The 25,083-nt window shown below is 48.4% G+C and overlaps 3 protein-coding genes across 3 annotated transcripts in view; all 3 read right to left on the minus strand.

Moving 5' to 3' along the window:
- Positions 1–1,092, minus strand: part of MYO7A (myosin VIIA) — a 100,949-nt gene extending 99,857 nt beyond the window's left edge. Inside the window, exon 1 of the mRNA XM_064409762.1 lies at positions 953–1,092. The gene's annotated coding sequence lies outside the window, so the exon portion shown is untranslated. The remainder of the gene's footprint in view (positions 1–952) is intronic.
- A 3,495-nt stretch (positions 1,093–4,587) lies between these two features.
- Positions 4,588–25,083, minus strand: part of CAPN5 (calpain 5) — a 53,069-nt gene continuing 32,573 nt past the window's right edge. Inside the window, exons 4-13 of the mRNA XM_064409799.1 lie at positions 16,887–17,095; positions 16,296–16,488; positions 15,065–15,258; positions 14,320–14,397; positions 13,570–13,765; positions 12,381–12,503; positions 11,517–11,713; positions 10,952–11,073; positions 8,224–8,360; positions 4,588–7,903 (exon numbers count right to left, since the gene is read on the minus strand). Of these exons, the coding sequence (XP_064265869.1) occupies positions 7,721–7,903; positions 8,224–8,360; positions 10,952–11,073; positions 11,517–11,713; positions 12,381–12,503; positions 13,570–13,765; positions 14,320–14,397; positions 15,065–15,258; positions 16,296–16,488; positions 16,887–17,095 (1,632 nt within the window). The 3' untranslated portion in view covers positions 4,588–7,720. The remainder of the gene's footprint in view (positions 7,904–8,223; positions 8,361–10,951; positions 11,074–11,516; positions 11,714–12,380; positions 12,504–13,569; positions 13,766–14,319; positions 14,398–15,064; positions 15,259–16,295; positions 16,489–16,886; positions 17,096–25,083) is intronic.
- Positions 19,987–22,110, minus strand: OMP (olfactory marker protein). Its single transcript, XM_064409801.1, has one exon. It carries the CDS (start codon positions 22,108–22,110, stop codon positions 21,631–21,633), a length of 480 nt encoding a protein of 159 aa, XP_064265871.1. The 3' UTR covers positions 19,987–21,630.

The raw sequence follows: 25,083 nt of genomic DNA on the forward strand, positions 1-25,083 counted from the left end.
CACCCCAGTCTTCCCAGAGACACCAAGATATGCCAGTTCCACTGTTCCACTTTCCTTAGGATAACTTAATTGTAAATACCCTAGGAAATCCTGGGATTTTTCTTTGGTACTGTGCTCAGCTGGTCCAGCACAGCCCACGTACAAAACATCATACTCCCAAACCAGGCAGCAAAATGCAAACTGCTTTGTGGGAATTGCCTATCCCATATCAAGCCTCAGTCCCTTCCCAGGGAGACTCCTAATAATTTAAATAGCCTGGAAGGTCCTGAGTGCTGCTTACCAGCACCGGTGTGACCCCAGAGACCCCCAAAACCAGCCTGGACACAATCTGTGCTGTGCTGCAGCTGGGGAAACTTGAAGAGCAGCACCTGCCTGAGCACAAGTTGTGCTTTATCCACCTAAATGGTGTGTCTGGAGCTGCGTGAAAGCAGGGAGGGGGTGAAATGGACTGGGAGCACACCTGGGGCTTGTGGCACTGCCAGTGGATCCATGTACCAGGGACATCCCCCAAAGCCCCTCCCCATCTTTAAGCGCATCCAGAGGTATCCCTGGATGTGAAAGGGCTGTGGAGCAAAGGCGTGGAAGGTTTCACGCCCCAGCACACGAGGGAATGCCCTCCACCCTTCACTCCAGCTCCCTGCTAGGTGACCCCAGCCAAATTAAGCAGCAGCTAGAAATTACCGAGCCGCTAATCCATGCGGCAGGAGCCGAGTGGCTCGGGGCTGCCGGGCACTGCTGGCAGGTCTGCGTCGTGTCGCCTCCCCCCTCCCATCGAGCTCAGCCTCCCGCCCAGGTTTGATCCCGCTCGCTGCCCGCAGCCCCGGCGGGAGCACCCCCACCATCCCATCCATCCACCGCACCGCATCCCACCGCATCCCACCGCGCCCGCATCCAGCCCCGCCCGCAGCACGCCCCGGCTGCCCCGGGTGCCGCTGCCCCCGCTCCGCCTTACCTCAGCGGGGCATGGCCGGGACAGGGACAGGGACAGGGACGGGGACGGGCACCGGTGCCCGGCGCGGAGCCGCGCTGCCGCCAGCACCGAGCGAGGGCAGCGCCGGCCCCGGCTGAGCCTCTTAGCGGGGGAGGAGCCGGGCTACAGCCGGCCCCTGGGTGGGGGTGGGTGTGCTGGGGGTGTGAGTGTGCTGTGGTGCCTCCGTGCCGGGAGCCGGCAGCGCCGCGCTCCCGCAACATCCCCACGCCCCAAAGATGCGTCCTCCCGCAGCCCTGGAGTCTGCCCCGCTTCGTGGTGCCATAAAATCATAGAATGGCCTGGGCTGCAAGGGACCTGAAGGATCTCCTAGGTTCAACCCCCCTGCCATGGGCAGGGACACCTTCCACTAGACCAGGTTGGTCTGAGCCCCATCCAGCCTGGCCTCGAACCCTGCCAGATATGGGCATCCGCAGCTTCTCTGGGCAAACAACTTGTTCCAGTGCCCCACAATGCTCACAGGAAAAAATTTATTCCGAGTATCTAATCTAAATCTCCCTTCCTTAAGTTTAAAACCATACCCCCTTTTCCTATCACTATCAGCTCATGTAAAATGTTTTCATGGCACCCATGCTACAAGTTTAGCTGCAGTTTCAAGTCCTTGTTGTGCAGAGCCCTGACGGACCCCTAGGAAAAGTGTGGCTGGAAAGGTCCTCCTGCCCTGTGCAAAGAGGTCTCTGGGCTGTGCAAGGGACAGTACTGAGGTCCTGTGGGGTCAGGGCAGGAGCTGACAGGCATCCTTGTTTGAATGCACCAGCCTTGTGCACTTTTTAATGTGAAAACTGGGACAGGAAAACACTTGAGGACCAGGAAACTCAGAGCTGAGGTTTTGCCTAGAAGCTTAACTCTGTCCTGGTGACTCCCTGCCCAAATCTGGGCTAGTGTCTTTTTTCCTTCCTGCTGAGAAAGGTGGGGTTGGATTTTAATTGTGCTACGACACACCACTGAAGTTTCTTACTTAGGTATAAAGCTTGTCATTTTAGCTAGTGAAAGGCGCAAAATACACCCTTTTATTTGCGGTGCTATCACAAAAGTTGTTTCTAAGCTCTACTTTGGAATAAGAGTGTTGGAAATCCCCCCTGAGGACCTGATTGAATGTGGTTTTTTGGTGATACTGCAGAATTAAGGAGCAATAAAAGGGAGCCTCCTTGCTTCAAAGCTAACCCTGTTCAAAATGTAGAAGTCACAGCACAGTAACCTGGTCCCTTCTCCAGCCCTTAGAAATGCCCTCCTGATGCCCAGTTCTCAGCTGTGAACAGACTCAGCTGACTTTAATCTCAGGACAGATGATTTGTGACCACCTGGAGCTGTGCCCATGTCACTCAAGCCCTCCTCACTGTGTCAGTGTAGCTGGTGTGGATGTGAGGGCAGGTTCTGGCTGTGTCTGGGCTTTGCTCTGGACTGCATCCAATGTGCTTGGAATGGCTTGGGCAGCTTGCCTTGTGCCCAACAGGACCCATGCATGTGTGGAAAGGCAGTGAGGGAGGCTCTGCCAGGAACACAGGGCTGGATGTGCTTCCTGCTGCACCACTGGCCTTGGAGGTGGGATTTGGAGAGTGCAGGGAGCCTTTGGACAACTGCACTGAACATATTCCAGTGGCCAATCCCTGGGTATTAACCTGGACTGTTGGCCAAGGATGTGGCAGCACCTGAACACTTCTGAGGGACAGGCAATGAACCCATCCCATTGCTGAAGGCCCTTCCATCTCTGCAGCCCCTCCTGCTGGAAATCCCTCATCCTTTAGAGTGGCACGAGGCTCATATGGCAGGGAATGCATACAGGCTCACGGCTATAGGGGATCCAGGTACAAGAAGAAATACTTCAGCACTGACTTTCAAGCATAGGATGGATGTCTGTTCCTCCATGAAGATGTTCTTTCATGTCAAAGGCAGACCCTGAACTTCCAATCTATCATAGAATTGTAGAATCATACAGCCACAGAATCACAGAATCACAGAATGAGTCAGGTTGGAAGGGACCTTAAAGATCATGTAGTTCCAGCCCCCTCCCATGGGCAGGGACAACTTCCACTAGACCAGGTTACTCAGAGCCCCATCCAACCTCTCCTTGGATACTTCCAGCATTACATCACATTCACAGTTTCTCTGGGCAATCTGTGCCAGTGCCTCACCAAGCTCACAGTAAAGAATTTCTTCCAGATATCTGATCTAACCTCACCCTCTTTCACTTTAAAGCCATTCCCCATTTGTTCTATCAAAACATGCCCTTACAAAAAGCCCTTTAAAAAGTCCCCTATGAAAACTAATATGGAACTATATGAAACTAATGTTGCGAGCAGAAATCCCTGGAAATGACCATGCTGGAGGGATGGGGAGGTGCTGCAGGACCCTTGGTGAGCCTGGACTAGATTGTGCTTGGAGCTGGGCACTACTCTGTTACTTGTTCCTGGTTCCAAATATGCACAGTCTGCACATCTCCCCACTGACGTGCTCAGGTCCCACACCAATTCCAGAATCCCTGCTTCCATGGTGGTGTGCACCACCAGCAGACACAGGCAGGGCTACAAAGCAACCTACAACTTAAGCCCACTGCTCCAGTACCAGCAAAATTGAGGTGTGGATGCACAACCTCCATGCCTACATGATGGTCTGTGCCTTACCCAGGCTTGCATAGACTTTTTTTAGGATGTGCACAAAGCCAGACTCAGTAAGGCCACCTGGCTGACACCAGAGCTCCTTTGCTATGTCCACCATCAAGCATCACAGCCCCATAGGTGCCCAGCCAGGTCTGCTGCTCAGAACATCCTCCAGGAGAGTATCAGGATGTTTGGGGGACTGAAGTGTTTGTAAGGCTTTCCCCCTAAGATAGGTCCTTGCAGGATGTTTCAGTGGTGGAGGCTGAGGAGTAGGATGCTCATTCTCTGTGTATTATTTGGTGACACATTTTGTCCCAGTGGATGATCCCAGAAGCTGAAAAGTCTGGGAAAACTCCTGCAGGCCACAATAAAAGGGCTGTTTCCAGATGTCTCCTCTGGGCTCTAAAGGGTGGGCTGCAGAAGCACCAGCCTCTTCATGTGCAAAGACTTTGAGCACAGGCAGCTGGTGGAGGGAAGCTGAGATGGAAGCAAGATCCCAGTGCCAAAGCTTTGGGTCTGTGTGTTACAGCAGCAAGACTGGAGATTGCCATGGGCAGGGTGAGGCTTCTCAAATGCTCCCCATGTGCATTGTGCAGGTTTGTTTTCCGAGGGAAAGCCATCCAAAATCAACTTCCTCCTTCTACTTTGCCCATAAACTCTCTCCCCATTTCTATTTTTTCAGCAATCTACAGAGCTCTTTTCTAAGTCAGGCGAGGCTCAAAAAATCCCCAAGTTCCCTGCAGTGTGGTGAGTCTGGGGCATAGGATGCAAAGGTTTGTAGTCAGAGGAAGTTACTCATTCCTACCATGGATTTTCTCATCAAATGTGAGTGTAACCTTGTGTGAAAGACTCATGCAGATCACCTTGCCTCAGTCTCAAAGTTCACAGAGAAAATAATTTGAATGGAGTTTGGTGAATCGAGCAAATTCAAAAGGCTCTGCAGAGCCACCTTGTGCCCATCAAAAGCATTCTGGAAGAACACAGCAGTTCAAAAGCAAGGAGTCTGAATAAAATATACATAATTTATTTATTTATAGGAGGTTTACAGCTGTACAATGTTGGCTTTCTGTTTGGACCACTCTCTGATCTTGTGCAGCACGATACATCAGTGCCTTTGGAGATGAAGACAAGTCACAGCCTGTTTTAACAGGCAGATGTCAGAAAGAAATTGATTCCACAGAATGTAATGCCAGGCTGCTTGCAACCATTGAAATGATTAACAAAAGAAATGTGAAATAATCAGACACGTGTCCTACTCCACTCAAGAGGGACTGCAAAGTGCTTTTCAGACCTGCCCTTCTCTCAAAAAAAAAAAGAAAAAAACCAAACCCAAAACCCCCTGAATATTTCTGTTTACTTCATTCAAAGAGAAAAGGCATCAGCAATAGGAATGGCATTTCAATATTTCCTCTCCCTCATTTGCTTTACAAATAAGAGAAAAAGAAGAGTAAGAAAGGTATTTTTTGTTCTTCCATTGAAAATGTAGGGGAAGAAGGCTTCTGCTCTAACTTTTCCAAAACTCTTTTTTTTGCTTAAAAAATGACATATATTACTGATATTAAGACAATTTGGTCCTGATATAGAGTGATTTTTTTAGAAGCTATTAAAAAGCTGCCTTTCCTCTCTTTATGGCTTGATTCTCTGTAGGGAAGAAGTAGATTGCCCATGGGTACCAGAGCACCACAACTCCTTGGTGAGCTTTGGCACTGCTCCTTGGGGATCACAGTGCCATCTGGCACATGGCAGGGCACTCCTGGACAAATGGCTCTCTTTTGCTGAAGCTATCCATAGCCTGATCTCCCGAGAAAACACGGCTAATGCAGGCAGGCTGGACACCTCCACCTGCTGATGATGGTGCAAAGCTCCTGTCATGTTCCTGCAGTGCCAAATAGCTCATGCCTCTGCCAGGTGAGGTATCTTTGGGCATCCCTCTCACATATCACTCTGAACATAAGCCTGTGAGATCTTCTCCTAAGGCCCAAATCATACCTTCTAGCCCCACAGTCCTGCTTCCAGTTATTTTTGGTGATGAATCTCATTAAAAAAAACCAAGATAGAATCAAAATATCTCTGAATTGGTCTTTCTAAATTCAAGGATTTGCTGTGAACGTGGGATCAAAAAGTTGCTTTACCTAACTAGAAGCATTTAAGTAAATTCTGGAAGACACTGAACCAAACTTGGTCCCAGTGGTGGCACCTGGAGTTGGAGAGTGCTCAGTACAAGCAGAAGTAATTGAGATCTGGAAAGAGCATCATGGGTACCACTGCTTGCCTTTAAGTCCTGAAAAAAAAGACCTAAGAACATAAGGAAATCTGGTAAAAAAGCAAACTCTTAACTGCAGGACTGTGAAGAGGAGGAAAGGGGAAGAGCAGCCCACAAAAATCAGTGCAGCTGCACCATCTACTTCTGGTTGCACCAAGAACTGAGCTAGCAGGTACTCTGGAGAACACTTCACCATGTTTCAGACTTAGCAGACGTTTAGGGACTTTAAAAAAAAACCCCAGACTTGCAGGACAAACATGAGTATTTAATAGGACAAGCAGAAACCCTTTGCCATAGCAAAAGAAGGCTTTCCTGTTCACTTTTGTTGCAGGAAAAGGACTCTGCCAGGTCAAAATTTAGGAAGATTCAAAGATTTTATCACATGTATTAATTTCCACTTGCATGCAGGTGACTGCAAGATATTTGCTTAGAAAATCTGACAGAAAAATCCCTTGCACCACTTTAAAGGCACATGAATAAAACCCCCAAACAACAGGAGAAAAAAAATTGTTTGAAACTTGTCCTAGTCAGCTGCTGAAAGGTCAGACAACGGGTTGTTGTTTGGTTTATCTGGGATGGTTTATAAGAAGCCAGATTCTGCCACCCAGTGGAACAAGGAAGATTAACCCAGTTCTCATGGAAACCAGGAGCAGACTGTGGCCCCAGACACGTTCCCAAGGATGCATTTGGGTTGTGCTCGTGTGATTGGCTCTAGACTGTGCAACTCATCCTCCACAACAGGAGACTGGAAATTAAAGGTGAGAGATGGACACTGGTATGAATTAAATATTCCCAGCATTTTCAGGATGCACTGGGAGCAGTGCTCCTCTAGTACTAGCTAAAATCCCACTATTTTTAAAAAGAATTTGAGAAAGCGAGGCACTGAGAAATGATGCATGTAGGCAGCAGTACAGATGGAGCTCATGGATCGAAGCTCCCCATCCCTTGAACTTGACACTTTGGCCTTCAGAGGAATGAATCTTCTCTTGCCTAAACAGTGAACTGCCCCAGCAGACAACCCACCCCAGCTCCTGGGGTGAGCTCTTGGGATGGGGACGGCATGGAGACACGGAGACAGTAGGCACCATGGGAGTTGAGGAGGCATCCACAGGAGCTGGGTCCAGACTGATTCAGAACCTTGACCCAGAGAACAGTTATCCCACCACAGCTGTTGACATCTTTCTGTACTTCAGAGTTGTGTGGGGCTGAACAAGGCTTGGGTGGAGACAGCTTGTCCCCAAAATGATGGAGCCTTTGGTCTTGTTGTCCCTGTGGATTGGGGCTGCCTTGATGTGTTTTCCTTGCAGTTGCAGTATGCAAACCCATACCCAAAAATCATCCAACAGGCCCCATCTGCTTGTCCACTTCTCCTCTGCTGTGGTGCCTCCACAGATAAGTGATTACATGGCAATTTCAAGGGAGACAACTCCATGCACACTACTCTTAACCCAAGCAGACACACTGAAGATGCACTGAAGCAGCTGGTGGGACCACCGTGGCCACACGTGTGTGTGGTGGCACGTGTGTGTGCCAGCCTGTGTAAACAAACAGCCCCAGGGCATCATGCTCTGGCTGTCAGGACACACAGCGTGCTCACAGCGGTCCCACAGCGCATGTGGCAGCCAGGGGGGCTGCAGAGGACGCCAGCAGAAGGGTCATTGCAGTTCCCCAAAAAAAGGCACCATTTTTTTAACATTGAAAACACAAGATTGGCTCCTTGGAGTGGAATGCATGCGTGGTTCATATACATTTTGCAGATGGTAGGTAGGCTCTGTGTTTCTCTCCCTATATATATATGTATATGTATATGTATATGTATATGTGCATGTTTATATTCACATATGTGGCACCAGAAGAGTCACCCTTGAGCACTCAGACATTAGTGAGGATGTTACTGCTGCGCAGCATCACAGCAATGGTTCCAGGGAGATCGTTTGACCTCCTGTTCCCCTTGTCCTGAAGGTGCAGCGTGTGCACTGACTGCCGGTCGCTGGGATCCCCCGTGAGCACCACTTGGCCCAAGAACTCGTCGCTTATCAAGTTGTGGTTCCAGATCTGCGGAAACAAAACAGGGATGAGGGCAGCTCCTTCAGGGATGCAGCCAACCTCCATGAACTGGAGAGAAGTGGTTTCTGGGGACATGCCCTGAGCTGAAGCCAGGGAGGTGGTGAGGTGTGGGGGTGTCACTCTGGTAGAGAGAGGGGTGAAGGACATGCCTTTACCAGATGTCACTCTGGTGGTGAGAGGTTGAGCTGCATTAACGAATGATGCCCAGCCTGGGGAACACATCTGTCATGGACAGTGTGAGGAGAGGGCAGGGGGTCCAAGTGAGAGAGGGTCTCCATCCCTCAGCCCACTGCTTGCCAGCCAGGTACCTGAACAATGATGGGTTGTCCTGGCTTCTTGCGGTAGAAGAGCCCTTTCACATCGAATTCTGGTGATACTGTGTTCTTCTTCACTGGAGAACGAACCTTCTGCCCTTCACACTTGATGATCACATAAGGATCAGCTCCTGAGGAGAGAAAAGAGAATGTTTTTCTTTGTTGTACCTTGTGTAATTTCTTTTTTAAAAAAGTTCTTTTCCAGGGGTGTCATGCCTCCATACGGATGTCTGCCAAAGAGTTTGTCATACCCCAGATGATGTCCATGGAGCTCAGCTGTTTGGGTCAGGTTGAATTCTATTAGGTGACATTGTTTCTGGGGAGCAGGTGCTGGTGGACTGCTATGAAGCTGGGGAAGGGTCTGGATGGAGCACAAGTCTGATAAGAACCAGCTGAAGGAGCTGGGGGAGCTCAGCCTGGAGAAAAGAAGTCTTGGGGGGACCTTATTGCTCTCTACAACTGCCTGAATGGAGGATGTGATGAAGGGGAGGTTGGTCTCTTCTTCCAGGAAACAAGCAACAGGATGAGAAGAAAGGGCCTCAAATTGCACCATGGGAGGTTTAGACTGGATATTAGGAAAAACTAATTCATCAAAAGGGTTACCAAGCACTGGAATAGGCTGCCCAGAGCAGTGGTACAGTCACCATCCGTGGAGGAAATGAAAAGATGTGTACATGTGGCACTTGGGAACGTTATTTAGTGGTGGACTTGGCAGTGCTGAGTTAAAGTTGGACTCCATGATCTTAGAAGGCTTTTCCAACTGAAACAATTCTATGATTTATGAAAGGGCCGCCTCTCTTGTCTCCATATTCTACAGGAACACTCCTTCATCACCCCAAACTCTTCTGACCATTGCAGTAAATGCTTCATGGAGGACATCATCCTACTCAAATCTCCTTTCAGCATTTGCTCTCCTAGAAGCAGGCAAAAATAAACCATGGAAAAGAGAAAGAGGCTCACACAAGGAAATACCAGACAGAGGATAAAGATGGAGGACCAAGTTCACATAATACCACCCCACAGCTGGAGGGGACCTGAGCTTCCAGGAGAACGAAACAGTCTCTCATTAGTGAATACTTTTACCTTGCCAAACAAGTGCTTGTTTTGGGAATTTCAGTAGAGAAAGAGCTATTGCTATGGAAATAACTACCAGAATGCATTTTCTTACCATGAGCTTTAGGCTATGATGGAAACACAGACCAGCTGGATGAGCTTTCTTGTCCAAGGGAAATGTGGAAATGAGGAGGAACAAACAAGTCCCTTCTGAGGCCCAGGAGTTTTGATTGCCAGACCACCTCTTTGCTAACTTTCTGTTTGCAAGGACCTGACTCCCCTGGTGAGACACAGCTGCTGGATTTCACAGCTGCTTTTCCAAATTACCTTGTCTTTTGGGATGTCCCATTAAATACTCAGATTCCATCAGCCAGAGCCAAATTCCTATCTGCAAATCACTATTTCCAAAGTAGTGTATAAGGCCTGGCCTGTGACACGTGAGAGAAGCCACTGCACTGGAAAACACCAAACACACTGTTGGTGGTGGGAGCTGAACAGCTGGAAAACAGCTGGAAGAAAGCAACTCCCAAGGGGTTTTTCTGGAAAAGATGTTTCATGACTCCAGAATCCACACGTCTTCCTGTCTGAAGGAAAGATAAACCTCCTTGTTTCTGTGAGCACTTCAGAGACCTTTGGCTACAGATTTCCCTGCATTGCTATGGGTGCACTGACCAGTTGTGAATAACACAAAAACCCCCCACCTGCCTAGGGTTAAATTCCCTCCCCAAACACCAGATAGGGTATAAGGACTCCCTTTGTGGCCTGTGATAAATAAGCACACTTGACTAGTCCTTGCTTAGAAAAGACCCTGCTCATTACTTTCAGGGTTATAGTGATAGGCAGCCCTGATAATAATTATTGGGTGAAAAAAAGTATAATTTTAATTGGGTTTTATTTAGAGTTTTTAATTTTTCAATTTTTATATTTTAAATTCAGCTTGAAAGTGTTTGGCTAAATCTTGCCACAATTACCACATATCCTTGACTCAGGAAATGGGGGAGAAAGGCTAGGATCTGGTCTATTGCCATGGTGGAAAGGTATTTGCTTCTCTAATCGTAGCCTCTAGACCTTTTATCCCTTAGCAATCTCCTAGTACAAGCCATCACTACCACTGGGTTTCCTGGTCCAGAGGCAGACAGAACATGGGGCTCTTGCCATGAGCCTCTGTGTGGCTGCAGGGCACGGGGAGGTATGGTCTTCCATGCAGGAAAAGTGATGGATGTCAGAATTGATCTAGATCCACACCATCCCAAAGTGAGCTAAATTTGGCATACCCTCTGTAGTTAAGACATTTATCCAGGGTCCAGTGATAAATATCACACATCAGGCTCATTTTCTGTCCTTCTAACTAAGAAGCCTTTAAATACAATTCCTGACTTTTACAGCTGCTCATACCTGGGAGGAAAGCTTGGGTTGTTACAGGACCTCTGCTAAGGTCTCTGGGGAAGTTTTGGGAGGGTGTCATGTAACAGCCTAAATATAATAGCTCCCAGATCATGTCCACTGCAAGTGAGTTTAGCTCTCCATGGACTTTCTCCTCCTCTGGTGTCTGAATCAAGCACGTTCACTGAAAAAAATATCTGAGGATATAAATTCCAGCAATATCCCATTTCATAAACCCCTTCCCAAGTCCTCTGGGGCCAGACAACCGGCAGGGAAAGACCAGTACCTCCTTGGGAGTCCTGATTCTTGAGCCCAGCTGCAGCAAGGACATGGATCTGGGATACTAGTTGTGGGTAGCCACACATCCCCGTCCAGCAGGTGTGTGGTGGCTCATCCAGTATCAGCTCTCTGCAAAGAAAAACACATGGCCTTTGAAAGGCACCCAGTCTTATCCCAAAGAATTTGCTCTGGCATGTTGAAGGACTGTACAGGCCATTCATTTAAGTGTTGGACTCAATGATCTTTGACTGATCCTTGTGGGTCTCTTCCAACTCGGAATATTCTGTGATTTTGTGACTATGCACTGTCCACTGTCAGACTCTGTTCCCCATTCCAGTCTCCTCAATCTGGGTTTGGGATGCCCTCTCCTATCATGTTTAGAAGCAGAGTGGGAATTTCTCTGCATGTCTGTGGAGATACCTGTAAGGATGTTCTGTCTCTTGACCACCCTTAACAGAAAGCCAAAGAGCAGCTGCAGGCAAGGCTATGACTATTCAGATAAACCACAAATCAAAAGCTCAGGGCTGTCTCCAAAGAGCCAACTCCTCCCCATCCCTGCTCATGCTCCTTACCGGCAATCTGAAGGCACGTCTGTGAAAATCCTGAGAAGGAACTCGCCTTCATGACCAGGGTCAAAAGTGGTGGGGATGATGACATAGCGGCCTTCCTTCAGGTCTGTCCTCAGGAAGACGCTGCGGGAGTTGATGTAGATGGAGCTGGCCACCTTCTGCTGCAGCGTGTGCATCCGGTAGTTCCTATTCAACTCCACCTGGGCAGAGACCACAGTGGATTGTCACAGGCTGAAAAGGTACTGGGATCCACCATGGGGGAGGAAAGATTGCAAGGACTGAGTCCACAGTGCCAGGAGACCTGGAGATAGGAGAACCAGGAAAAAGGGTCCCAGCTGTGCTGGGTGGAAAACAAGTGTGGATGTGGCTCACTCAATTCTTTTGATTCAGGGACTCATCTCTTGCATCCCAGCTTAACATTGTGAACCCAGCAAACAATACATAAGGATTAGTCTAACAGATTTCAACATTGGGAGAGAAAAGACTAATCATTGCTTTTAGCAAGAACTGCATGCAATCACAGAATGGTTCCGGTTGGAGGGGACCTTCAAGATCATCTGGTTTCAATCCCCTGTCATGGGCAGGGACACCTCCCACTAGAACAGGTTACTCAAAGCCACATCCAGGCTGGCCTCAAACATTTCCAAGGATGGGGCATCCACAGCTTTTCTGGGCAACCTGTTGCCCATGCTGTCCCCTTTGATATCCCTCTTCCTCTCTAGAGGAGGGCAGGCTGTGCTGATGGCATTCCACAAGAACCCTGATAATTCTTAAATGAATGATCTGGTCATGCAGGACTGCTGCACCACTCCACAACCAGCAAATTTACAGTGGCATTCAGGCCAACGTGCAGGAACCCCAGCCTACCTTATGGATATCAAAGCCTATGGCCAAGTTCTCTCCTTTGCCCTCTTTGCGACTCGTCCTTTTGGGCTTCTGCTGGATGGAGATCAGCACTTCGTCTTCTGACTTCTTCACATCAAACACATACTAGAAGGGAAGGTAATGGAAATATTTATTAATACAGGATCCTCGGGTATGGGTGGGGGTGAATTTAACAGATCTGACATCAGCTTTTCCCAATCCACTTCCATGCAGGGACAGCCTGGCTTCAAAAGGCTAATACAGAGCTGGAAGCTGAAAACAACTCTCCCACATTCTTGATGACAACTTCTGCAACGGACCAGATCATCCTTTGACTGCTAGTTAGATGAAAGACTCAAAAAGGCCTAGCCTTCATGAGAATCCCAATTCAGAGAGGACAAGACAATTGTAGAATCATTTATGCTGGAAAAGACCTCTAAGATCACCCAGTCCAACCCTTAACCTAGCATTGCCAAGTCCACTGCTAAACCACGTTACCAAGTGCCACATCCACATGCCTTTTGAATGCTTCCAGAAATGGTGACTACACCACTGCTCTGGGCGGCCTCTCCTAATGTCTTCACCCTTCCTTAAGAAAGAAGTTTTCCCTAATATTCAATCTAAACCTCCCCTGGCACAACTTGAAGCTGTTTTCTCTTGTCCTACCACTTGTTACCTGGGAGAAGAGACCAAATTCCATCTGGATATGATCTCGTTTCAGGTAGCTGTAGAGAGCCATAAGGTCCCCTTCAGCCTGCTTTTATCAAGAAAAGTTTGTTCCAGGAGATGAACTTCAAGATAGAAGATAGCTCTATGGGCTACACCTGTCCTGGTAAATTAAACAGCGTCAAAGTTTGGGCACAAAAACTGGAATTTGGTCATTCAGATGTCCAGATTGTTGGAAATTACTCCTGACCCTGTTTGACTGGAGCCAGCCAACACTGCTACCCTGTGGCACAGTTTGTTTTTTTCCTTGTGCCAAGATGCTCTACACTAAGCACTTGGATGCAGTCTCCTTGAAAGAGGGATAATGTTAATAGAGTTGGCCTCAATGCTGGGCGTGCTGTGCCAGAGAATTGCCATAAGCACAAATAATATATTAGAGGTCTGGCAGCATTTTGGCCTTCTAGGTCCCTGTAGGAGAGTTAAACACTTGGAAGCACACGTGAAGGCCCTCTGCCCCATTACTCACTTGGGGGTTCTGCAGAAAAGTGTCCTTGTGGTTGATGCAGCCTCCGGAGCGGTTCTTCAAGGGATCACTGCTTCTGGTCCATGCCCCGTGTAGCACTGCCTCCTCCCAGGTTTTGTGGATGCTCAGGTAGGAGGTGTTGATCAGACGGCACTTGATGATGTCCGTGAAGTATTTGCAGAAATCTTCAAAGGTCATCCTGAGTCAGGAAAGGGCAGAACTGGGTTATGCTGCTTCATTCCCTGGAAAGGTACACTGCAGGGATTTTCTTGATCACCTGTTAGAGAGTGTGGGTTGTCTCTGATGGCTGATGAGTAACAAAAGTTATTCATCAAATATTTCCAAAAGAGATAGAGATACCTTTCTCTATGCCTGCAGTAAACACTTCTTGAGTTCACAGATCCCTGTGTTTTGGAGTGGGAGAAGTAGCACATTGGCCCTTTCACCACACAAGAGTAAGTGTTGTACTGAAATATTGCTGTATGAAGTCAGCACATTTATTACAGGTCCTCAGTACCCTGGTGAAACAGTTTGGCCCCGAGTGGTGCCCTAGAAAAGCATTTTGCAATTCCAGGGCCATGGCCATCAAAAGCTAACATCCATGGGCTCAAGGAAGGAGCTTCACTAGAGATGATATGGCTTGGAAGCCTGTTTTCTCTGGATAGCTGTATGCATGGAAAACACGTATATGCTCCATGGGGTGGAAGGATGCTGTGGGCATGACCTGTAGTGACAAACCCAGGAGGGACTCACCAGAACTCTCCATCATCTTCCACTGTCATTCCCATCTTCTCTCTCTCACTTTTACTCACTTTCTGCCACTCCTCAGAGCTGTGGGAAGAGATCAGGATCATTACTCAGAGGTAAGGGACACACAAGAATTCAAGGCACAAGGCCTGTATAAAGGCAGTCCCCATGTTGCTGTGGTTAGGTCATCTGCCAAACACAGGGGAAGTGCAGCATGGCTTGGAATTTCAACTTCCTTCCTGACCAGTGGAGTTGAATCCAGTCTGGCAGGGTTTCATTTGCCCAGTACAATCACAGCCCTATCCACGAAGATAACAAATTTGACTCTGCCAAAGGCTCTGGTTGCCTTTGGCAGAGTCAAATTTGCCTGTGGTTCCTCATCTCATCCCCAGCCATCACAGCAGTCAGTGGTGGCAAAGCCTGATTCTCTTGGGTGCTCATTTTGTTGGAATAAGACTGGGAGCACAAAGGTGACCTATGAACATCCTTCACTAGTATGAATGAACATGGAATAATACAATCACAGAATGGTTTCAGTTGGAAAGGACCTTAAATATGATCTCATTTTAACCCTCCTGCTATGAGTAGGGGAACGTACTGCTAGATCAGGTCTCTCCAAGCCCCATCCAACTTCTCCTTGAGCACTTCTGGGGATAGGACATCCGCAGCTTCTCTGAGGAGCTGTGCCAGTCCCTCACCACCCTCACAGGGCAGAATTTCCCACTGAAACAAGCTGTCCATCCCAACTCACGTGTCACTCCAAGGGCCGTTCCACTCCCGCTCGCCCCACGGGTTGCGCATGCGGATCATGTCCAGCTTCTCCGACTTGAAGAAGGACAGAAGGCCGTGGCCCAGACGGACCTTGCGCACGTCCGTCACAGCGTATGCGTGGCCCTTCACCAGCCCGCAGGCCAGGCGAGCCTCCATGTCAGCTGCTGACGTGGCCTGACAGGGGGACACAGACAGTGCTCAGACTAGGGAGACATGACCACCTCTGCAGGGGCTGGGAAAGAAAGCAACTCAGATATCCCTGCAGGGTTCTTTAAGCCAAAAAGACGAGCATCAGTAGTCAGGGAGAAGGCCAGGTGGCACGTCTCAGATGCCATTTTATGTGCTGCATCCCCCCTTTTCTTCATTTGCTTCACGAGGTCTCTGAGCTCCCATACTGGCAACTGATAAAGCTCATATACTGGTTATACTGGGAGGTCTGGAAACCAGCATTTGTAAAGATGCCCAGATGCAGACATCAAAATGCCTTTCTCGGAAGTGGATCCCCTCCTAGCCTTTAAAAAGTGCTAGGATGAATCTGGGCTCTCGGACATAACAACAAGGAATAAAGAGGTTTGATATTCAGGATTCACTCCTTTTGCCATCATCCAGTGTCACCATGATATTTTATGAAAATCCCTTTGCTAGGATTTTCCCCTGAGGAGCTGAGAAGCCTCAGAAAAGAAATGTAAACAATTAACTATCTGATGGCTGTGGAATGTGGTCTGTGGAATTGTTTACCAACAGGTGCATCTTTGATTGGTCCGTGTGAGTTGTTTCTACTTAATAACCAATCAAAGATCCAGCTGTGTCAGACTCTCTGAGAGTCACGAGCTTTTGTTATCATTCCATTCCATTCCTTTCTAGCTTTCTGATGGATCCTTTTCCTCTATTCTTTGTAGTATAGTTTTAGTATAGCATTATAATATAATATAATATAATATAATATAATATAATATAATATAATATAATATAATATAATATATCATATCATATCATATCATAATATAATAAATCAGACTTCTGAAACATGGAGTCAAGATTCTCATCTCTTCCCTCATCCTGGGACCCTCGAACACAACCACAATCCAGAAGTCGGTACCCTTGGCCACAATTTATCTGATCTAATTTAGAAGTTTATGACTGTGTAAGACAACTGCATCCTAAAACGCCCATTCCCATGGCACCGTGACCGTACTGGTAATGTTGCTTACTTTGATGGAGCAGCTGATGAGGCCTCCTCTGTTGTGCACCTTCAGCACGCGCTCAAAGAGGAGGTTTCGCTTGGCTTCATCAGCGATGTAGTCCCCTTCGGTCAGGTCGATAGGTTCCGAGACCCCACCAGTGAAATCCACCAGGGCATCAGCTGTGTTGCCTCCATCCAGGGCCTCGTAACAGCCTGACAACCTGAAAGAGGGTGGCAGGGATGGCACAACAATGGCCTGACATTTTAAGGGGTCGTGGATGATTCTTTGAACTTCAAGTGGGAGAGGACAGCAAACTAGGGTGAAAAAATAGGACCCACATTCCTTGCTGCACTCTTGCTGTCACAGGAACAGTGTAAAAGGAACTTGAAATCTCTAGAATAGGTGTTACTTAAAGAAACATTGAAGGGTGTTTTGCTTTGAGGGTAAATTAGGGCTAGAGAAGGGGTTTTTTCCTTAGTGTTTGCCTGTTTGAGTCAGGTACTACTTCTCCACAGGAAAGATGTTGTTTCCACTGCTGCAAACCAGCTGGTGAATGAACAGAGAGGAAAAACAGAGTTCCCAGGTCCCACTTTATCCTACAACTGCCTGGGTACCTACTTGGCATAAGCTTTCTCCACCAAGGCACACCAGAACTCATTCCTGGAGTTGGAGTGGCAGTAGATGAGCTGATTGTGGAGGGTGGGCAAGCGGTCATCGATCACCACATCCAGCCACTGACCAAAACGCCAGAACTGGAAGTGGAAGATCCCCACGTAGCTCTCAGGTTTCTCAGGGTTCCACTCCTGCTCCTTCCAGTCTGGGATGACCTGTAAAAGAAGAGGAACATAAACTTCCTTTTTTTTCTGGGATTGACTCTCATCCTGGAACTAATGCAGACAATATCAAAGACAAGGAAGAATATGAGGGGGATGGACTTGCTTACAGTCTTCTGGGGCCAGATTTTGGACCTGGTTCTGCCAATATAGACTAGATTAACATGTACTGGAATAGCTTAGGCTTCACTGCCCCTTGGAAGGTGATGTTAAATACCTTTGTCCTCTTTCTTATAACCCTACCCTGGACATCTGCTGCCATCTACTTCTGCAGATAGTCTATTGGAACAGATGAGTTCTTTGTTGAACCAGGTTTGGTTATTTTTATGACCATGTTTTTGTTTTTGTTTTTTTAGTGTCAGTAGGGTACCACTAACAAAGGGCACCTTCTTTGATTCTTCTACTTGATTCTGGTGTGACTTGACTGGCCCAAGAGCAAGTGTGGTATTCATCTACCTGGTAGAAATGAACAGGCAGCAGATACTCTGCATGAGCCTACTCTGTTAAGTAAAAGTGGGAAAAACAGGATCCCTATTCCCTCAAGGTCTCCATTCTTCCCTGTCAAGAACTACTACACTCACCCAGGCAAGCACATGGAGGTGATTTGATGAAAGATGGAAAAGAAGGCCTGAGTTGAAAGAAGCCCTAGAGCAGCTGAGGGGTCAGAGGAGGCACAGGTTCGGTGTCACTGCCAGCAGGGCAGGCACAAGCAAAGGGGAACTGCCAAAGTCCATAGCCCACTGTGGCTGCAGGCACCACCAGCTCTGCTTTGGATGGAAAATTCACCCAACAGCTGGGAGAGAAAAGGGCAGAGCCAGGCACAGATGCTGCATGTAGGGGGATGTGCATCTTGTTTGGAACCAGGACACAGAGGCACACAATAAGGACTACCACACTGCAGTTTAGCTTCTGCTGAGGCTGGAGGCAATGTGGTTTTACTGCATGGCATGTGAGGCCACGTGTGGTTACTGTAATTGATGGCTGACAAGGACTGACTTACACAGCAGCAGTGATGTGACTGACTGCCCACACCCCTGCTACTCCACTCACCTGCTCCCAAAGGATCACGAACTCAGTGATAAAAACCCCAAGGTGTCCATGCAAGCATGCATTATGTTATGTTATTATGTTCCAGTGGAGAGCTGAGCATGTTGGGATAGGAGAGGACACACCTACATTGCATGGAAAGAGCCTCTTCAAGAAGTAACCTGTGAAACACACCTAACCACCTTTACTGTGCACCCTTGTCCAGTGGACAGAGCTGTTTTTCTTTTTGGTCTGCTGTCACAAAGCAGGAATTGTACAGAGAGAATTCCCTCTGAAGAGCCCCCTAACTCCTTAGCTACCAGCAATGATCCAGCCCAGGGCTCTTATTGCTCCTATACTGAAATATTAATGATGCCATCAGCCCTGAAAGCTCACAGGCACTCTGGAGTCATCTGGATCAATAGAAGCAGAGCAGACAAAGCCATGAAAAAGAGCCACATTTGGAGGGTTTGGTGTTTTATAGGAGTGCTAACAACTGTGTCCCAGAGTCCTCTCTGGAGACTGCCAGGAGAGGTCAGCCAGCCCTCCATCAGTGCCCATTGATTCCCTCCTGACTGGAGCTCATCCTAATGAATTGTCATAGAGGGACATTGTGGTAATCAACTCGCTATTAATGTGGGCTTAGAGATGATCCCAGCATTGATTAGAGGCAGCTTGTCTGCCAGAGCTGGTAGTGACAGCTTCCAGCTGGCTGGGTCTGAGACTTGCTCCTGCTGTCACTGGTGGCAGGACACACAGGTCCCCACCATCCTCCTCATTTCTCCACTTGGGGACAGCTCTGGGAGCAGCTTCCACCACTGAAGGCAGCAAAAATGGTCAGCTTTCATCCAGAGCAGGCTCCAGGAGCAAGGACTGGTCATTCTCTACACTGACCCAGGAGGAAATGAGAGGAGTCTGATCTCCATAGGTGTTCCTTGCTGGAGAGTATGCCACGGACCACCCATCCCAGGATCCCACAAGACCTGCACTCAGCTTGGTTGTGGCACTGGGGCAATGGGGAAACCACATTCTCCTCCTTCACCCAGCTGTCCTGCTTTTTCCTGAGGGCTGGAAAATTTTTCACAAAATCTGGACCTGCAACACCATTTAGTGTGACAAATTTACAGTGAAAGGGTTCAGAGACAGGTACATTGGGAGCTCAGAAATGCCAGGCTGACCTCCCTAAGCTGATTTAGAGCTTTTTTCAATTTTCTTAAGAATGGCTAATTAAGAGAAAATGTACCTGTGACCCTGGAAAAAATCCTCCCTGATTAGGAGAAATTGGTACATGTCAAGTTGTCCAAGCCTCCTGCTGGGAACTTGCCAGCTCAGAATAAGGAGAGAGGCACCCAGCTGTTCCAATCTGCTGAGCTGTGGTACAGACTGAGATGAAATTCCCATGGGAGATGGGACAGGGTATGTATCTGAAAGTCTTTATGGGATGCTGAAACTGTAGGGATAGTTTCAGTGACTGGTAAAAAGAGGCTCATCTTCCCTGCAGCAGAGAGAGATCACACTGGTCCCCTCACCTCCCTCCCCAGTTCTGAAGGAAACATGGATCCACCTGAGAATCATTTCCTCTTTTATGCCCAGCTTCAATCCCCTCTTGACCACAAAAAACCTACTCAATACTCCATGAAGCCTTTCACACCAAGAGAGAGGAAAGCAAATGTTCACCTTACATTTTACAGGAAGTTAAAAGAGGCTCAAGAATACTGAGTTGAAATTTGGTGCTTTATTGATGCAGGATTAGGGCAGCTTCCCAAGGGAGCATGAAGAAGACACAAACAGCCTCAGTCTTCAAGGTGAACCCATTGTCTAGGCTTTTATTTACTACTTACTTTATTTACTACTTTTTTATTTACTGTGGTACACCAACACCCAGCGGGATATCTGCAGCAAGAACTCTACCCTAGCAACGTAGCAATGGCATATTGTGAGACTTGGCATGCAATAACCCCTTTGGATGTTGCCAGTGGCTCCTGTTATTTGGTCTAAAGTGGTTTGTAGTCAGGAGCTCTGCTCTGGGATGTACAAGGAGGGGTTTTTTATGGCAGTCTGCTAGGACCCTAGAGGTGTGTTTGTCCAAGCATGGATGCATCCACTTTTCTCTCTACTCACCAAGTCCAGCATTTCTTAGGGTCTAAACAAACACATCAACTTGTCTGGCAATGGCCATGGCATGGCTGTAGGATTTGGTGGTTACTGGGCCTTGGTTTTGGGCAAGACTGAGCTCCCACCATCTCTCCAGCCAATAGCTGGTCTGCTTTCTTTCTCCTCTCTGCCTGGCATAACTTGTGCATGTCATTTTACACACTATTGTTGGGCTGGGGAAGGCATACGGTCTGCATCGCTGGAGGTTTGGAGAAGATGTTGGACTCTTTAAAGGGACTTTTCTATCTGTGTGTCTCAGAAGCTTCATTGAAGTACTCTCCACTTTTTGGTGGAGGAAAAGGAAACATGAAACATAGCATTTTACTTGCAGTCATGGGGCAAACTGGGAACAAAACACTCTGCTGTTCCAATACTTATAAATGTACCACTCCCCTCTGCTCCCTTGGTCACCCAGACACCCTTCCCTGTGTTTTAGAGGGCAGGAGACACTGCTTTTCAGGGACAGAAGCAGCAGGTTCTGCTCTGTGGCTTGCAAAGTGCCCTGCAGCCTCATGGCTCTCTATAGACACTTCAGAGTAAATATTTTCATAGGTGCTTTAAGGACAGAATAAAGCACAAATTAGCTCTGTTGCAGAGGACTCATTGCTGGTCTAGGCTGCTCTGAGCTGCTGGCTCTGCCCCCACACACACATCTGCTCCAACCCATCCTGGACCAACAAATTCCACAATCCCCCCAGCAAGAAATGGTAGCAGTGGTCAGAAAAGGCTGGTCCAACCTCCCCATTAGTCCAGTGGGTTTACAATCTGCAGAACACAGCGAGTCCAACTGTATGTACTTCAGCTTCACAGCAAGGTGGATTCTCCATGGGACTGATCTTCAGAGACTCCAAGCAGCCACAGCAGCAGCACAAGTCACCAGAGCCTGCAAGCACCCAGCACCTTGCAAGGAGAGACACTCCATCACAAACAATGGCAAGGATGGAAACTGGAAAGCAGGGCTCTCTCCAGGGGTCCCTGCTGTTTTCTGGTATGGCAATTACTTATTTTTCCAGTGGGTTTTTGTTGTGCAGTGAGAGGACTTAGGGCAGCCTCGTATTTCCAAGCCAGTAAGACCCTGAGTGAATCCCTGATGAATTCACAAGCACACAGTCTTATACTTCAGGCAAATGCAGCAGGAAGCTCATGGTCCCCTTCTCATCATTTAGACAGAGAGCAGCACATTTGGGGAATATTTCACAGGGCTGAGGGGCTCCAGAAGCACTGAGTTGTTCTCTGCTTTACCACAGTGCTGTCTCTCATTAAAAAGAAAAAAAACAGATGTAAAAATGGAACAAAGAACTGAACTGAAAGAAGCATAGCTGGAGCGAGAAAAGCTGAGCAAGAGGGGATCAGGCTTTAAAAACAATGGAGCCTTTCAGCTGAGCTGGTTCGAGGCCACCAGTGAAAGTGAGGAGAAAATACATCACCTTGCGGATCTGGGCTAATTCTGCTATCCGCTCCCCAAATTCCTGGGCATCTGCCTCATTGCACTCCACCTCCTCGGCCCCCAGCTTCTTCCAGAAGATGCCCACTGGCTCCAGCAGCTGCCGGTTCATCAGGTGGGTGAGATCAGGAGTCCAGTGCTGGGAGGTGCCAGTCACTGTGACCTTCCCAGGGCTCTCCAGCTGCACGTTCCAGCGGAGGAAGCGCAGTTTGTGCTGCTGGATGAAATCCACTCGGTAGATGTGCTCGTTGGGACGCAGCAGCCTCTCACCATCCTGGGGCCTCGTGTTTCTCTGCTGCAGGCTCTGGAATCGCAGCCGCATGCGCCGGGTGAGCTGCTCATCGCAGCTGAAGGGCAGCTCAAGCACCCCTACCTCGGCTGCCATCACCTCGGCTGCTTCTCTGCCCCGTCCTCAGCAGCGCGTGGCTCTCAAACGGGACACGCAGGGGGGAAGATCAGACAGGACCCCGGAGCTGGTGTCCCTTCTCCACAGTCGCAGCAGTGCTAGGCAACCCGGGCCGGTGACGCAAAACACCTCTGGGGCTTCCCCTGGGTGCCCTCCCCACTCATTTGCAGATTCAGAACTGCTGTTGCTGCTGTGCACGATAATCTATAGGGAAGGGATGTCTCATGTCAGCCTGCCCGGCAACCTCCCTGACAACCATGGCTCATTATCCCAAAACAAAGCCAGGGATGCCACCTTGGGAGGGATGAGTGGCAGTGGCTTTCTCTGAGTGCAGGTTCATGGCTAATTCAGGCTAGAATGAGACTCTGGAGGGGTCTGGTCCAACCTACTGCTCAAAGAAGGACTCACTTCAGGGTTAAATCATGTTTCTCTAGGCTTCATCCAGTCCATCTCTGAGTATCTCCATGGACAGAGGTCCCACAGCCTCCCTGGGCCCTGTTCCAGGGTCTGACTGAGCTCATGCAGAAGATGAGCTGCAGCTTGTGCTGCTGTCTTTTGTCCTCCGATTGTGCATCCCCACAAGAGCCTGGGTCCATCTTGTCCACACTCCCCTATCCAGGCAGGATGGGGCTCTGGGCAACAAGGTCCCTTGGCAGGTGTTTCTGCCCATGGCAGGAGGGATGGAACTAGATGACCTTTAAAGGTTCCTTCCAAACAAACCATTCTGTGATTCTATGGTTAAGTAGCTGCACACAGCAGTAAGTTCCCCTTTTACCTTCTCTCCTCCTGGATGCATAAACCCACTTTCCTCCTGACCACTTTGGTGGCCTCCATCAGGCTGTGCCATCCAGAAAAGGACATGAGGGTCCCAAGGGACAAACTGACTATTAAGTCAATGAATAGCAAACTAACATGACCATCATGCCCTTTTCTGGATGGCACAGCTGGCAGGAGTCAGACACCACACTGCTCCTGCAGCAGCAAATTGGCTCTAGCATCCTGGCATGGTTTTGCTCCCCATTTTAACAATTTATTTTCATAAAAGCTAGACACATCTGAAGGGTCATAGAAAGGGTGTTACAGAGCCAGATCACACCTAGAGCCATGTAGGGTCATCCAAGACTCAGGAATTTAGAAAACAACTCTCAACTAAATTCTAATACCCCATTCCCACTCAGTGATTCACACCACACAGACATAATGGGAAGCAGGGACATGGAGAAAGCAAAGTGGAAGAAAATGTTTGAATAAAATAACCTCCTGGGACCCACAGGGATGTGCTGGCCTGTCTTGTTTTCTTGAAGATATTCCTCCTCCCCACACTCAAGAGAGAGAGTTTCACATGCAGAGCCTCTGTTACATCCTGGTGTACACCAGGAACACATTTTCTAGTAGCCATGGGTGATCTGGGCCAAGATTCCTGGGCTGATATTTCAGAGATACTAAAGCCTGCATCAGCATCTCTCAGCTCTTGCCAGACCCCAAATAGAGACATTCTGCAATGTTATCACAACTGCATGTGTAACCACACTTAACAACCGTGGGCTCATTATTTCTGTCTCTGAGATCTTCAGCAAATAAGAAATGTACAGTGAGCATGGTGAGACACTGACACAAGTTGCTCAGAGACTTTGTGGATGTCCCATCCCTGGAAGTGTTCAAGGCCAGGTTGGATGGGGCTTTGAGCGACCTGGTCTAGTGAAAGGTGTCCCTGCCTGTAGCAGGGGAGCTGGAATTAAATTGTCATTAGGGTCCCTTCCAACCTATATAACTCTATAAATCAAACCCTTCTGAAAGAAAAGAGAGGGCAGGTAAAAAAAACCTCTGAGAGTTAAAGCAATGGAAAATGAGAAGTCACAAACACACACAGCCAAATTGCCAAGGGAGGAAAATCAATTCCTGGCAAACTGAAATAATGAAGTGTCCAAAGGGACCCAGCCTCTGTTTGGCTGGCATTTCCCAGGGCAGAGCTGGAAGTAAATGGTGAGGAAGGATGACAACTTGCCCACTCACCCTTGGGGGATGCTGATGGTGAGGAACAAGCTAAACAACCCTGTGCATCACCCTTGTGATGACAGCCACAGCAGTCACCACAGCCACCATGGCTTGAAGCTTTATTGCTTATCTAGAAGGCAACAACAGCCATCCTGTTCCCATATAAAGAAAAACCTCAATTTTAACAAAAAATGGGGATGCTGCAAGAAATCCCTGAGCTTGGTGTCCATGCTCACCACAGGAAGCAGAGACTGGAAGAACCACAGCACACAGAGCAGATGTAAAGATGTGGGGTGGAGGAAACCATCTCAGGCCCACAGCTGTAGGAGGCTGTAGGTGAAGGAGGTGGTGCAGCCTGCTGACCCTGGCTGCCTTTTACAGTAAAATCTGGGAAAAGTTGCTTACAACTTGCTGGTCTCTTGCCCTACATTGATGCACACCTGCACTGGAGGCTGAAGTCCCCCTGCCTTGGCTTTCACAGGGCTGACATCCTGCACCACTGAGGCCATGGTGGAGATGGGCACAGACTGTCCAAGGACGTGGCACTGGGCACCTCCTTCCCCCTGTACCTCTCTGCTTGCTCCCCAGGCCTGCAGCCCCTCGCTCTGGTGCAGCTCTCTGGTGCCTTTCTGGCATACAGTTCATTCCCCTTGGACTCCCCACTTGAAGGAGCACTGCCATATGGTGCCATCCAGCCATGGGACACACCAGGGATGGATGCTTTGGGCAAGCAGTGACTTGGGAGAGATGCTAACACCCTGAAATCAACCTTCCTGCCCCAGCATGAGGTGTCTCTGCCAAGGTGGAACACAGTAAGCAGTCAAAGAGGGGACACCATGGGAATGAGGGAAATGGGGCCTAATGCTGCAGCTGAGCATCCTGAATTTTGTTCTTCCTGTTAATTTTTGGATGATTTTGGTATTCAAAGGATCAAATATGGGATCTGAAAAACAGGAG

Source organism: Passer domesticus, chromosome 2 (assembly GCF_036417665.1).
Source record: "Passer domesticus isolate bPasDom1 chromosome 2, bPasDom1.hap1, whole genome shotgun sequence".
Lineage (NCBI taxonomy): Eukaryota > Metazoa > Chordata > Aves > Passeriformes > Passeridae > Passer > Passer domesticus.

What these genes read in the sequence shown, in the direction of transcription:
- OMP (XM_064409801.1), bottom strand. Translation starts at nt 22,110, where the DNA reads ATGGCAGCCGAGGTAGGGGTGCTTGAGCTGCCCTTCAGCTGCGATGAG.